General features: G+C 36.7%; 1 protein-coding gene across 7 annotated transcripts in view; it reads left to right on the forward strand.

Moving 5' to 3' along the window:
• The window catches only part of LOC107693964 (phosphatidylinositol-binding clathrin assembly protein-like), a 45,335-nt gene that overhangs the window by 10,467 nt on the left and 18,557 nt on the right, over window positions 1-16,311 (forward strand). For all 7 annotated transcript variants that reach the window (XM_016493550.1, XM_016493549.1, XM_016493551.1 and 4 more), the window contains exons 2-11: window positions 7,965-8,107; window positions 8,722-8,797; window positions 10,485-10,587; window positions 10,666-10,759; window positions 10,935-11,046; window positions 12,524-12,630; window positions 12,728-12,769; window positions 13,676-13,687; window positions 14,683-14,768; window positions 15,475-15,598. In XM_016493550.1, the coding sequence (XP_016349036.1) occupies window positions 7,965-8,107; window positions 8,722-8,797; window positions 10,485-10,587; window positions 10,666-10,759; window positions 10,935-11,046; window positions 12,524-12,630; window positions 12,728-12,769; window positions 13,676-13,687; window positions 14,683-14,768; window positions 15,475-15,598 (899 nt within the window). The remainder of the gene's footprint in view (window positions 1-7,964; window positions 8,108-8,721; window positions 8,798-10,484; window positions 10,588-10,665; window positions 10,760-10,934; window positions 11,047-12,523; window positions 12,631-12,727; window positions 12,770-13,675; window positions 13,688-14,682; window positions 14,769-15,474; window positions 15,599-16,311) is intronic.

Here is a 16,311-nt window from a genome sequence, read left to right on the forward strand (position 1 = left end):
ATCGCACATTTTTTCTGAAATTAATCGCGATTAATCCCACCTAACTAAAATTGAAGTTTTTAAATATACTTTTATATTGCAATCATTTCACATTAAATCTTCAAATTAATGTACAAACAACATAAAGACAGTATATTTTTAATATTTGTTTAATGGCATCTTTTTATGACAGAATGCCAGTATCACTGATACCAGTAGTGATGTCTCTATAAAATCGTTTTCCCCCCTAATATTTAACCATAGACTATAGCCATTCAACATTACATAGGGGTGCTCCGATTGATCGGCTACCGATCATTATCGGCTGATAATCACGTTGGGATGATTGATCGGCAGTCTCTAAAAAGGCCGATCTCAAAAAAACGATCTCAAGCTGATGACGCTGCCATGAGAGGTTTGGCATGACATGCAGCGTCACCGTCTCAGTCTCTGTCCGGCGTCGGTAAAATCGTTATAATGCTGAAGGTGAGGTACTCGCCTTCATATTTCTTCATTAGATAACTTATAAAGTAATTTGAAAACATAGTGTGAGACGTAATTTCACAAACAGCGAGAGTGAATGACTGCGCACGCGCTCTCTCAAAATCCGCAAATGTCTTCAAATCACCACATCGCGACTGCACTATAAGCGAGCTGCACGCTGCACAGTTGACACAGGAATTGTCACTTGCACAATCGAGGCAGTGTCACATCGTCACTAAAGTTTATAAATTGCATTACTTTTTAATTCTTGCCAGTGTTTAACCATTCAGCGCTCGCGCGCTCTCCTGGAGACCGTGCGCTCATGCGCACTCGCAGCGCACACACATAATGCCAGGTTCACATTACTCCATTTGCAGTACGTATATTTTTTCCACGCTCATGTTAACGGGTTAATAAAGCTCGCACACTGCACACCGTTGCTGTCCGGCAGTGCGTTCCACGAGCAGTGCGTCTGCAGGAGTGCAGAGATGGTTTCCGCACCGAGTCTGTTTTTGCTGCCCTGCAAGCGCAGAATTAAAGTAACAGCGCACTTTTGCAGTAAATATGAACATGGATTGACATGAAAATTTAGTAATTACACCATAAATGCATATTATTAAAGTCTACTGTGTTTCACAGTCAACACATATGCTTTAAAAAGATCGGTATCAGTGATCGGTATCGGCAGATACTGCTTTCTGTGATCGGTGATCGGCCTCAAAATCCTGATCGGAGCACCCCTAATAAATGTCATATTTACCAGTGCCCTCTCATCAGAAATATAGCCTACAGAAATAAAAATTAAAGTTATCAAACACTAAATTCTACATTAAATGAATCCTTAAAGCTATAAAAGTTATTGATTTCCTCTTTTTTTCTATTTTTCTTTGATTAACAGACATCACAGCAGCTGGTTATTAGGTTGTTTTGGCGGCAATTTCTTTAAGAGCTGCCACTGCTGAACGTGACACGGATCTGACACGCATCAACGTATTTTCTCTCAACTCTCTTTACCTTTTCTGACCCACTTCAGGTCTTAAATTCTCTACTAATGAACTGACGAGTTGAATCGGGTGTGTTAGATGACGGAGACAGTGCTGGCATGCTTCAGAACAGTTTTGAAAACCATTTCAGAGAGACATGTTCTTAAATGTGACTCATATAAAATATATTACATGCATGCACAGTTTTAAGGCAGCTTTAATCGCCTTTTTGGTATCTTCATGACTTAACTGACCATGACATTGCATGCACATAGTTTATTTTGCGCTTTGATATGAAAGAATACAGGCTACAGCGCGCACCGGCGTCTTTGTGCGTGCAATTGAAGAGTATTGAAGAGTACGTCTGAAACATCTCCCGTTTGATGTGGTCATAAAGACATTCTGCATCTAAATAAATGCACTTTTTGTCGAGAGGAAAACGTGACAGAAACGGCAGTTGTGAGTGGGGTGGCCAACCCTAGCTCCGCCCTTGCGTTAATTGCGTTATTTTTAAATATTTTTAACGCGTTAAACTGAAAAAATTGCCTGTGTTAACGTGCTAATTTTGACAGCACTAGTTTTAAACATCCCGCAACAAGTGTTGCAGTTTTAGGATGCTGTCAAAATAGTCCAGTTCAATACTCGTGCAAAAAAATGTGTCTTTTAGGGTCAGTTGATCCCGATGGCAACCTGGTGATTAGTTTTTGCAAATATGTTTTGCACTGTGAGTTAGAACAGAGTTGATCAGCATTCCTGCTTCCAGACCCTCCCAAACTCACAGTCGAGACTGTAAAGTGTCTTGTCCTGGATGAACCCAGCGAACCATTTCAAGATACTTCCTGCATTCTTGTAGGTCGCCAACTATTCGAAATCTAAACAGCCAACAGGAAGTTGTTCCATAAATCAGAAAAATGTCGGGAGCTGATTAAACGGGAGATGTCTGCAGATAGCAGCACGCAGTGACTCTTCCATCAAGATCGGTCTGCATCAGGGGAGATTCATGAGTCAAAACTCCTAGAGTCTAATCAGCAGAGTTTGTTCTCACAACAAACATGCTACTTCATTCTGAACGTCACTACGTCTAAATATGGAAAAGTCCAGTGGGAAAGCAGTCCAAGTGATTCAGATTTTCTGTTGATTGTCTGTCTTTTTGGTTTACAAAACAACAAAAACTTGATATAAACTGCTTGCATGTTTTTCCCCTTCTGTAATAATTAATCTGTTTAATCTTCTCTTTTATGTAGGATTAGCTAATGACCTCAGGAGATCTGCTTCTACATAATACATATCTTTGTAATCCTTTCAGCCATAAAGCATTTTTTTCAAGATGTTATTTGAGAAAGAGAAAAGTTACCTTGAGGATACTTGTTTGAATGTCCTTGCCAGTCTGAGGTAGTAACTCTCACTATTATTTTGTTAATGATTACCTTTGAGAAAACTATTGATAAAATGCCTCCAGTAACAGTGATTAAAATGAGTCCAGACATGAAGTTTTACTGAATGATGTTTAGAATTTTTTCTCATTTATCCTTGAGCAGCTGTTCTTTTTGTTTGTGAAGGCATTCTTACATGCTCTGCCAAAATTTATTTTATTTTGTTTTAATTGTATTATTTTTTTAATTTACTCATTAACCTTTAGCAGCTGCTCATTTTTTGTTGATAAACTAATGCCCGATTGACTTCCTGAATTTTGTTTTCTTTTATTTGCTATTTTTTTAGCTCTAGTTCCCAGTTTATCAAGTTTATAGCATTTTATATATTTATTTTGTTTCTGGCATATCTGAGTTTTTGTGGCATGTGTCCCTGGTTTCTGTGCAGCTGTCTCCTTCATTCTCCTCCTCTATCCCTCTCTCTTCCTCCCCCCTCTCTCTCTACATTCACTTCCTCAACAAGCTCTGGATTCTACAATGCTGTGAATTCAAGCCTGCATTCCAGCTAAGATATGCATGTTCTCCTTCCTCTGGCCAGTGAGCTCTGTGAATGCACTCTGTACATGTGGCATTTGCGTGCTGGTCTGATGTTAACCACATGGCCTTCATGGGAAGTAATATTGTCTGGATAAAATAGGTTTTAAAAAGTTATTTGCACTTTATTATGTGTAACATTCATGCATCTGAGTTATTAATTATTATATATGCTAGATATTGCTACAATACACAATATGTTATATATATTATCAGAGACCTGTCTCAATAGTTTCTGTTGACCAAATTGTTGCATTTTTGACCTGTATTACTGGTTATTCATTGCCTGTCCAAGTTAGTCTGCAGGTAGTCAGCCCTTTGTGCATCGCGTTTATGTGATGCAGAGCAGGATGCTGTCTTCTATCTGTCTTCGAGTTAAAGCCTTCGAATCAGGGGAGCAATCATTCACTTAATGGTTTCCTGTCCTCTGCCCTCACAAATGGGTCTGCCTGAAGCGGACCAGAGCTATGATGAGAGAAAAAAAAAACTCTACCTGTTTTCTGTTACCTGTTTGGCCTGTGTCTCTTGTTGCCTCCTGCCATTTCTGTACTTTAGGTGTCAGAGAGTCTAGATATCTCTATCATCAGCTTGTTTTATGACTGGGCATTTTAAAGGATTCATGTCGAATCAGTTTCCTGTCATGAACTGTAGGAAGTTTGCAGCATCCTGTTGCTGAGTCCACTCTGTTCTCCTGTCATTTAACAAAAGAAAATGGTATTTGAAGGCTCAGGACACATTACACCATAGTGATGCCATTAGGTCTTATAGTCCATTGTTGCTCCATGAACGCCATCCATCTGTTTAGCTTTGTCAACAGAAGAAAATATTTTTTTTTTCATGTTTTTCTGGCATGCAGTGCATTAATATATGACAGTATGCAGCCCAGCCCATCACTAGCTGTAAGATCAATGTCCCTTGAAAATCAACAATTTTCCTGGTTAATTATTAACATTAGTCATGCTCTCATGGTAATGACACTTACTATAAATTGCAAATGGGTCATTGACAATAAGGATGTCTGAGATCTTTAAGGGATTTACTTGTTCACCCAAAAATGAAAATTCTGTGATTAATTACTCACCCTCATGTCGTTCCAAACCCGTAAGACCTTTGTACATCTTTGGAACACAAATTAAGATATTTGATGAAATCCGAAAGCTTTCTGACCCTGCAGAAACCGCAACATAACTACCACGTTCAAGGCCCAGAAAGGTAGTAAGGACATCATTAAAACAGTCCATGTGACAACAGTTGTTCAATTTTAATTTTATGAAACTACGAGAATTCTTTTTGTAAGCGAAGAAAACAAAAATAACGACTTTTCATCAATTTCTTCTCTTACATGTCAGTCTTCAATGCACATCGACGAGAGTACCATGAGGGTTTACAGGGCTTTATTCTGTTATTTACAGTTTTTTTTTTTATCACCTGACAACAAATACTTCCTGACATGTTCTAGATTCCTTAACCCTACCCCATACCTAAACACAACCTTTACAATGACTACCTTACTTACTATCAAAAAGCAGTAATTAGGAGTTTATTAAGGGAAAGCTCTTAGTTAATAGTTAATGTGTTCCCTAATCTGAAGTGTTACCAAATTACATTTGGGCAAAATGAGTCATGTCACTGACCCAAATATATAACCATGAGGAAATGGATATTTAGTGGTGTAGGTTTGCATATTTCCACCATAATCATTGGATGGGTGAATATTTTAGTCTAAAGTAAACATATCTTTCTCTATTAATAGGTTATACCATAACAGTGTCGTCTTTGTACGTTTACAAGCACAAGTCATGTTTTAAAGGACTAGAAAATGATTTAGGCTACTCACCCATATGTTGTTTTAAACCCGTATTACTTTGTTTCTTCAAAAGGAAACATTTGTAGAGCTTTTTATCCACATGTTTTTACAGCTTACGGAGGCTAGAGCTTTCAAGATTTTTAAAAAAAGATGCAAAGCAACTTAAAAGTACACAATTTTTGTTCTATATTCCAAATCCATGAGTTCAAGTGAGGTATACAATACAGGTTTAGAATAACATGAGGTTGAGTAAATGAAGACAGTTTTCATTTGAGTGAACTATCCGTTTAATATTAACCTATTCCTTCAACATATTTTATAGAAGCAAATAAAGTCAGTGTGATATTAGAACACTTCCAGTGCACTCTTTGGCATGTGACAACTTTTAATATTGCATCATTTACCTAACAGGCATTTCAAATCATGAGCCTCAATGTCAAAGGAATATGGATATTTTATTAAAGTTTGGTAAGGTTTTTTCCTTCAAGTAGGTAAATGTCAGAGAGTTTGATGTTTAGGCAGAGCGGGTGACATAATTTGTTTCTCATCACGTGACCATCACATGGTTGGATACACATGCATGTTCACCCTGCTGAACCATCAATCACGTCTATCTCCACTCCAGGGAGAAAGAGATACGCATTGGGTGGGTCTTGATTAGGAAAGAGTCCTACAGATCTCTCATTCCTCCTTTCTGATGTGCTTGTTGGCTACATCAGGACATGTATGGTAAATCTGTCTGTGTCCGGTTACCTTGGCGTAGGACGGTAGCACCATTAAACGTCGTCTTCTGGCTTTGATCTTTCACTCGAGCCCCATGGACGTGTGCGTTCGCAGTGCCGTCATGCTTGGCGCAGGCGTTTTGTGTTGGCTCTGAAAAGTCTTTTGTTGTCACGTGGCCAAGCCTTTGTGCAGGTTTAAATGGTGGATGTTATCTGTAAAAGAGAGGGCATTCTGTAGACCACCCATGCTCGCTGTGCAGCATGTTTTCACATCCCTACTTCAAAAGGTCATGCATGCACTAATATTTGGTGGCAATTTGTTGGGGAGTGTGAAATTACTCTTGTGTCTTTGAAATGGGTTGTAACGATGAGTGGCTTTTTCATTTAATTTAAGGAGGTCTAGAAGTGGTTTCTCCATCATTTGAATCCAGAAAACTTCACGATGATATAATCCCATTCGGATCTGATTCCCAGCGGAGAGAGGCAGCGGCGTCCTCCCTCGCTGTCTGTGGGAGGCTTCATGAATGGCATGATAAGCTGTGGCCCTGAATGAGTCTCAAAGTGCCGGAGGTGTAGAGAGAGCCTTGAGGGATCCCGCTCTCGGAGCGCAGATGGCTGTGGAGTCCAGCCAAAGAACTAATAAAGCACAGGATATCAATGCATGTCTCTCACTCACACCATGTCAGCGTTGTCTGAATGCTAACACTCTGAGCGGAGGCACCTTAGAATCACACACCGTCCACAGCGTTAGACTGTTCTCTGGAAACTGGCTTTTTTTCAGTAAATAGGTTAGCCGACTTTTATAATGTCACATCATTGGAAACTGTGGCAGGAGGTTACAGAACTTTCAAACTGCATCAAGTAGTTTTTCTATTTTTAATTTAATTCTCGTAAATGTCTTGTCCGTTTAGTCAATAATTTGTTGTTGTATTGATACTTTTTTTGAATGGCCTAATAACAATTAAATAATAATCTTTGTAAACTAAAATAATTGTAGTTGATGATACTGTGCAAAATTATGAATTTGAAAAAATCTCTTATTTCTGATGTTTTAATTAATCTTATTGTCATTTTGTTCCTCAGTTAAACACTTTTTGAACCTTAATTTTGTTTATGAGATGAACACTGCCAATCTGAGCATTTTCAAACTTAAAATTATAAAATGTGGAATGTGATTTTGGACCAATGAACTTTTATCACAATCTGTCTGTTTAGAACCAGTTTTAGCCAATATTTGGCCATTTTGAGGGCCTTGTCAAATTATAACTTGTGAATATCTTTTTTTTTTTCAGTGAATTGAGTATTAACTAATACATCTAATAAATAATAAAACTAATATCATCTACATAATAGAGCACATTTGTTTGCTGTCATTTAAAATTGTATTATGTACACTGCTGTTGAAGTTTTTTTTTTTTTTAGTTTTTGAAATGTCTAATGCTCACTAAAGTTGCATTTATTTTATCAAATATACAGTAAGTAAAAACGTAGTAATGTAATAAAGTAATGCAATATTTTTGCAATTTAAAATGACTGTTTACTATTTTAATACATTTTAAAATGAAATGTATTCCTGTGCTAGCAAAGTTTAATATTCAGCAGCCATTACTCCAGTCTTCAGTGTCACATGATCCTTTAGAAATCTCTCTAATATGATGATTTGGTGCTCAAGAAACATTTCCTATTGTTATCAATGTTGAAAACAGTTGAGCTGCTTAATATTTTTCTGAAAACGGTGATGTACACATTTCAGGATTCTTTGATGAATGGTTCAAAAGAGCATCATTTATTAGAAATGGAAATCTTTTGTAGCATGTCATTTTGACCACCATGTTCTCTTTATATCAGTATAATCATCAGTTGACTACTTGTTAGGGCAGCCTTTTGAGGAAGTCTGAACTAGGAGGATTCAAAAAAGTTAACATATCAAAACTGTTTAAGTTATTTAGGGCCCAAATACAAAGTCTGTGACGTGCTGACAGTTTGAATTATAAACACACTGACCTCCTTCAACTCTCTCTTACAGATCTGATCCATTGCACCAATGAGATGAATGTGAACATCCCTCAGCTGGCCGACACGCTGTTCGAGCGCACCACCAACACCAGCTGGGTGGTCGTGTTTAAATCCCTCATCACCACACACCACATTATGGTCTACGGCAATGAGGTCAGCTTCCCTACATACACACATGCTCTTGTACACTTTTATAACCTTTAGCCTGAGCTCTATAGCCTGATTAAATGCCTACACACTGAACTCAGGAATAGTTCACTCAAAAAAAAAAAGATAAAATAAAAAAAAGTCTTGTCATTACTAACTATATATATATATATATAAGTGTATTTGTTACATTTTATTTTACAAAATCAATCAATCAAAAAATCAATCAATCCTGGGGGTTATTAGTTTTAAAATGGCAATACTTTTATAATATTTTTTTAAAGCTGTACAACCTTATTCACCATTCACTTTAATTTTACTGAAAACATTGGCCAAGATTCATCTTTTATGTTCATGGAAGACAGTAAATCAGGTTTGAAATGAAATGAGCGTGAGTAAATAACCAAATTTACATTTTTTGGTGAACTAATCCTTTAACTCTTGGTATTTTCAGCAGTTTAATCATGGTTTTGGTTAAGCTAAAGCAGTTAAACCGGCTCATGTGCCACAGTCAGTCAGTTTTACCCTTGTGGCTTTGCCTTTGACAGTACTGTTTATTTGCATGGTGACTAACTTCAAAATAAATTGAAATCCGAACTCTTTGTTCCTCATGTTGACAGAGATTTGTACAATATCTGGCCTCCAGGAACACATTATTCAACCTCAGTAATTTTTTGGACAAAAGCGGGTTACAAGGTAGGTGCTTTCAGCCCAACACTTCATTAGTCATTCTATTTTTCCAAACACATCCCAGCTGTGTCATCCATTTTCATGAGCGTCCAAACCCAAGACAAATGCAGACATGATGAATATTTGAGGAGCTGACAGAACATGCACTGTGTTTCACAGGTTTATCATTTTAATGTTAGTCATAGTCAGATGCAGTGTTGGAGGGTTTGGGCAGTAGAAGCATGAGGTCCTGTCTCTCTGTCTGTCTGTCTCCGCTTCTCTCCCTGAACTCCCTTTTGGGACCTGTTCAGCAACATGGCCGACTTTCAGCTTAAATAAAGCACTAGTGGGTTTATTTACCCAAGGCTTTTCCCATGTTAACAAGCTGCCTGGCAGCCAGCACTCAAAGAAGGCAGCAGGGGAATCAGCACAGCGAGACTCTCTAGTTTGGAGAGGCTTTCAAGAAGAACTCTGGGCCCGTTTTCTGAAAATGACTAGAACTTCCTGGCTCAGATTTTCTTCCTGAGGCACCTTGCAGTACTTCACCTTTAGCCTACTTTTTTAGTACTTTTCGTTATTGCTGGGTACTTTTTTTAGTACTTTTCGTTATTACAACCCATATATAATATAGCTGGGCAATAAAATATATACTGTATGTATCAATATATATTGAATATCATCAGAAGGCTTAAGTTTGAAAATCTCTGAATTGACAAAGTTTTTGCATTTATTTTATTTTCATATTAAACAAGAATTAACATACAGTACAAATTGTTATTGCTTGGTAATATAGCCATAATAATATAGCTGGGGAAGAAGTACATGGGAGAAAAAAAGAAATATATATATATATATATATATAAGTTCATATAATGAATATTATTAGAAGGCTAAAAAAATATGTTTGAATAACTATTAAACGACTTTTGTACGTTTATTTGTTTGCATATGTTACATTATGCTATATTATTGTTATATTTTGACCAAGAGCCAGTTTGGTCAGGTGAATAAAACAAATGTTAAAACAAATAAAGTATGATAAATTATAAGTAATACTAAAAGAAAAAGAAAATAAATCAATTTATAGAAAAATAAAATTATTATTATTATTATTGCTAAATTAATACAAGAAATTATACATTTTTATCTGAATTTAATTGTTTTAGTAAAAATATATAAGCATTTAAAATGCCATAAAGGGACTTCCATTGACATTTGAGTCCATGGATCAAACTACTAGTTTTTTTTTAACTACTGAGGATGAAATTATATGACAAAAATGTCTGTCACTAAAAGTCTTAGCGCTCTCATATTCATGTAATTATTGTAGAATATAATGTACATATTTAAAATATGTTGTCCAGATCATTTGTAATACTTTTATGTGTTTTATCTTTTGCATTTGAGCATACGACTAGCAGCATAGACTAGTAAACTTCTTGATGACCTGTCATACTTGGCAGAGTCCGATAAATCTGACGGGTTCTAGGCTGTCATGCATTGTACTAACCCCGTGGAAACCGGAATGTTTTTTCCCTCTGAGCATTTAAAATGAGTCACAATCATTGTGCTCAGAATTCAACTAGTACATCAAAGACTCATGTTTTAAATGTCTAGAATCAGAACACAAGAATACAGTCTGCTGTATGACTAAGTTCAACAACCCGTGGGTCACTGTGAACTCTGAAGACAACATGTTCTCTTTTGCGTGCAGGATATGACATGTCCACCTTCATTCGGAGGTACAGCCGCTACCTGAACGAAAAAGCAGTCTCATACAGACAAGTGGCTTTCGACTTCACGAAAGTAAAAAGAGGGTAAGTCTGTTTTCTAAAGGGATAGTTCAGCCAAAAATGAGAGCTCTTCATTGAATTGGTTGTCTGTTGTTGTCAAAGGGCGGATGGCGTAATGAGAACTATGAACACAGAGAAGCTCCTAAAGACCATCCCTATCATCCAAAACCAGATGGATGCACTCCTCGACTTCAACGTGAGTTTGTGATCACAACCGCTAGACTAGACTTATTTAAGTTCCATATGCACTAATGGCTTGATCTTTCTTCAGTGGTCTTTTCCACTTGTTTTTTCGTAATTGCATTGATTTTGAGTTCTTGCAGCATAATTGTCTAAATCCAAATTGTGTTTGGCTTATTTTGTGTCGGCAGGTAAATGCTAATGAGCTCACAAACGGGGTCATTAACGCTGCATTCATGCTTCTGTTTAAAGACGCCATCCGTCTGTTCGCGGCCTACAATGAAGGGATCATCAACTTGCTTGGTGAGCTGTTATCCTGCTTGAGCTTTTAAAACTTAAAGTGGGCTGTCCTACATATTGGCTTTTACCATTTATCTCTACTGTTGGTTCCTGTTACAGAGACCTTTGAACTTAAAGTATCAGCCCACTCATCGACAGTTGCATAGGACTCTGACCCTGACTCGTCACTCAGTTTTATGACAGTTTATTTACTGCCTGAGGGCTGTAACTCATAAAACAAACCCTTCCTGTACATATCAATAGTCTCAGAATGTATTTTTGGGACAAGTAAGGATAATGTCACTGTTCAGGGCAGTAAAACTAGCAATGCACTAAACAAATTTCAACTTGAAGTGATGATTAGCTAGAGAGCGTGATTAAACTTGGTTATCCAGACCATGTGATGTTGCCTTATCAATTTAAGACCACTGATATTGATCAGTTGTTGAAAACTTGGAATTTTTTACATGAAACAATTAATTAAAAATAATTTGTGATGTTGCCTTATCAATTTAAGACCACTGATATTGATCAGTTGTTGAAAACTTGGAATTTTTTACATGAAACAATTAATTAAAAATAAATGAAATCATTTCCAAACTGCATTTTGTATTTACTCGGCTTGTCTTTGTGTAATATTAAAATTTGTTTGATGATCTGAATCTTTTAAGTCTGCAAAGTTCTTGAGTTCGGCTCCATTCAGACTTAAAGGAATAGTTCACCCAGAAATGAAAATGTTGTCATCGTTTACTCACCCTCATGTCATTCCAAACCTGTATAAGTTTCTTTTTTTATGGTGAACACAAAAGAAGATATTTTGAATAATTTTGAAGAACCAAACAGTTGTTGGTCCCCATTGACGTCCATAGTTGAGAAAGAAATACTATGGAAGTCAATGGGGACCGTCAACTGTTTGATTACCAACATTCTTCAAAATATCTTCTTTTATGTTTAACAAAAGAAAGAAACTTATACAGGTTTGGAACAACATGAACATGAGTAAATGATGACAACATTTTCATTTTTGGGTGAACTATCCCTTTTAACTAAGAGCCAAAAGGCATTGCTTTCTAGTTAGTGTTGAAGAGCAGCTTTTTCATGTGATTTTATTCCTTATTATTCTTATTTTTGATATCTAAGCAGCAGAAATATCAGATTATCATATCACAATTTAAATCGCTACTGCAGTATTTGTTAAAACAATTGCAATATGATATTTTTACTAAATCGAACAGCCCTACTTGGAGTGTTTGTGTTGGATGGCTCCGTTCAGGGGCTGAGCTGCATCCGTTGGCTTCGTTCAGTGGTTACATGTTAGATGAGAGTTTCTGTGAGAGGCTAACATACTAGTGAGAGTGGCTTTGGGTCATGTTGTGACGACAGATGCCAAGCATAACTCTTGGCCTGGTGAAGTCGCAGAGCGAAAAGCAAGCCCCCTTAAAATGTGGTGGGAGTGCAAAGCCATCTCAAAATCTGACTTCATACCTTTTCCCATGTGTAGAGAAGTACTTTGACATGAAGAAAGCCCAGTGTAAAGAAGGCCTGGACATCTATAAGAAATTCCTCACTCGAATGACGAGAATCTCAGAATTTCTCAAAGTGGCAGAGGTAAGACGGCGTAACCTGTGCTATGGGACTCTCTGCTTATGTAATGAGCAAATACACACTGGACACACATTAACCAGCTCTTTTCTGCTCATTACAGCAAGTGGGAATCGACCGAGGGGACATACCAGACCTATCACAGGTGAAGACAAATAAATTGGCCTTGTTTTTTTTTGAGGAAAAACTTACACTGACTGCTTTCCCTTCTGCCCATCAGCTACTTATGTCACTCTGCCCTTATTTTGCAAGACACGGCTTGAGATCCTCAGCCAAACATGGCACGGCTGCATTAGATCCAAACAAGTGCAAGTTGTAGAACTCTCTAACCTGCAGTTACCTAGAAATCTCAATACGTAACATGAGTTATAGGAAAAGTCATCAGAGAGTTCTAGAACTGCAGCTAATTTGCTTGTGCAGTGAGGCTGCAAGCTGCAGGCCTGCAGTGCTCGACGCATGCGGACATCTCTGCATGACACTGGTGGGGGAAGCTATTCTAACTGTCCTCAATGCTTGATTCATACAGCACAAAAAGGTGTGATGCTGTGGGCAGCTTACAGGTTTAAGACAAAATTCAGGTCTAGGTTTAGGTCCGATTTCATTTGCTTTCGTTTTGTTTTTAACAATTAGATACTTGTGTGTTAAGGAGACAGTGTTAACAAGGAAATTATTATTTTTTTAAAAGGATACCAGAATCATAAAATTAGAGGATACAGGTTCCCCTCAAAATTTAGACAGAGTCATGCCCTGTTAATATGGGGTTTTCATTGGATTCTTAAACATTTATGTTTGATCTCCACTTTTTATAGTGTATGTATGTATATAGAAGTCTTTTCATATAAGCTATATTAAAGAAGTCTTTTTTTTTTCCACATAAAGCAAGTTTTCTCCATATGTTAAGTTTACAAGATTTTTGGGTTTGTTTTTATTCTGCTTAACATTTCTGCAGTTTCTTAAAAGCTCTGGAAAAAAAACTCTGTTAAACTACCACCTTTATATTATTTCTATATATCTTTCTATATAACACCTTTACTTATCTTACTGTTTTCAGTTTACAGTTTGTGTAAGTACCTGCATCTCACTCTCTTCTCTCTGTGTTCAGAGGTTTTTTGTTTGTACCTTTGCATGCTATCTGACTTTGCATGCTATATCTGTGTTTTTGTACAGCAGTGAATCTTCACTTAAGGGGACATTTTTGTCTGTAGTATGTTTTTAATATTGTGTATATAGTGTTTTATTAAAGTGATCTTTTAAAAATTTGATTTTCAGTTCATTAAGAATTTATGTGAACATTTTTATATTTTTTGATAATTAATATAATATGGACAGTGATTCTATATTATTGTCGTTATCATCATGCAAGACATTTTTTTTAGAAAACATTCAAGAACAAAATCTATTTAGTTATAATGTAAAGAAAAGTGATGTGAGCACGATTAATTTTAAAATCCTTGTGTCCGTACCAAACTAGTCAGTAATTGTAATGCAGCTCTTATAAAGTACATGCACACATAAATACGTACATAAATAAATAAATGCAATTACTGAAATTAATAAATACATTTATTTATGTTTTTAATCTACAGTGGGTACGGAAAGTATTCAGACCCCCTTAAATTTTTCACTCTTTCTTTTAACATTGTTTTTTTATTTTTAACTTTTATTCATTTATATTTTTTATATTTTTTTATTTTATTTCTGTATTTATTTCACTTTTTAAATTTGTTAAATTAGTTTATTTATATCAAGTCCAACAAGGCTTATTAAAAGTTTTCTCTAAAGTTTGAAAAATATCAAATAGTAATGTCATTGCATCATGTACAACATGAAAAATATTATTTCAAAATCCAGTGAAGGGTTGTTTATAGTAAAGTCACATGTCCTAAAACATTTAAGAGAAGCTAAATTTTTTCAAGGTTTTAAGTAGTCAAAAGTGCCCCAAATTAAATCAATCACCACTATATGTTGCGTGTGTATACTTGTGGTCCGTGTGTGTGTGTGTGTGTGTGTGTGTGTGTGTGTGTACTGGCCTGTAAGCTAATGTTTCCATACCTCCAGGCCCCCAGTAGCCTTCTGGATGCCCTTGAGCAGCATTTGGCTTCATTAGAGGGGAAAAAGGTCAAAGACTCCACGGCCGCCAGCAGGTACAGTGATTTTCAAGCAGTTAATTTTGAACTTTCTAGTATGTGAGGGGGTTGCTTTCCTCATGCTCTGCATTCAGCGAGTGTGTGTGACTTTTGGATGTGCCAAGCATGTGTGGGAGAGAGGTTTGTTTGGTGCAGCTTTTCCAAGTGAGAGGGATTTTGAGCTTTTTTTAATGCTGAAAACAAGATTTTTGCTGCCATCTACAACATTTCATATCTCAATCGTTCTTTAAAGGCTACATTACTGCAGTTTATATACAAAGAAATTGTACAAAGTTTGAAGTTGCATAATTCAGTTTTTCCTAGGTTTATATTTTAATCTGCTTGTAGTATTGAATTATTGAATTATCCTTATATATTATAAGGACAGGTGGTTTTAGGTGTTATGAGTGATGCCATTAAATTTTCTTATTTTATTTAATGTAACATATTTCTAAAGCAATCAGTGTAATGTTTAAACCAAGTGTAAGAGGAATGTACAGGAATTTGATGACTTTCAGTGTGGATGTAGGCTAAACAAATGCAAGCTTTGCTAACACTGACACTCTTTGCGGAAGTCCAGGGTCAAACTTCGTTCCTGTAGAGGAAGCAGTAAAAATGTACTCTGTGCTCATGCTAGTAGCATTGATGTCTACTAATGCAACCCTAGCGATTTCAAAAGTGGCGTGTTTACTATATCAGGTCTTCTGCCTGTCTTTCTACACAGAGCCAGTACGCTGTCCAATGCGGTGTCCTCTTTGGCCAACACGGGTATCTCTTTCACCAAAGTCGATGAGAGGGAAAAGCAGGCAGCTCTGGAGGAGGAGCAGGCTCGATTAAAAGCACTTAAGGTGTGTCACGACCAGTGTTGGGCAGTAACGCATTACTTAGTAACGCGTTACTGTAATTTGATTACTTTTTTAGTAACGGAGTAATTTAACGTGTTTATAATTTTCAAAATAGTAATTAGAGTATAGTTACAAGCCGAAGTCTCTATACGTTACTGCCGCATTACATTGCTGACAGAATGCAGTGTTTTATAATCTAGAGATTGTAAAAAGGATGTAGCACATGCACTGTCGAGTCAAGTGCCAGTGGATTATAGACCTGCTCCCGCGAGACCCGACGCCACAGCAGCGCGGGACAAGATGGGCGAGTGCTGGTGCGGGCGGGTAGACACTCGTGTGTGTGTGCGGGATGAAAGAATAAAATGATTCACGGAACTCCCGCAAAATAGAAATATCTAAACATAAAATATCTGAAACAAATAAATTGTTCTTCATCTATTGCACAAAAGCAACATGACCTAATATAAAATATAAACGATTAACAAGTGCAAGCGTATGCAGAGTTTCTATTTAGGCTAAACACTTAGCCTAAATAGACTCTTAACACGTGTTTGCAGCGTTGAGCAATGCAGTGCTGAAATTTGCGTGTTCACGAATCCTCTCATTATAACACACGAATTGTAGACATTATGAAAGATTCATTATGCATATATTTATTGTTATAACAGATATTTTTGAGATTGCGATGAACTGAGATGTCTTTTAGAGATTATAAA

This window comes from Sinocyclocheilus anshuiensis, unplaced genomic scaffold (assembly GCF_001515605.1).
Source record: "Sinocyclocheilus anshuiensis isolate Anshui unplaced genomic scaffold, SAMN03320099.WGS_v1.1 scaffold694, whole genome shotgun sequence".
NCBI lineage: Eukaryota > Metazoa > Chordata > Actinopteri > Cypriniformes > Cyprinidae > Sinocyclocheilus > Sinocyclocheilus anshuiensis.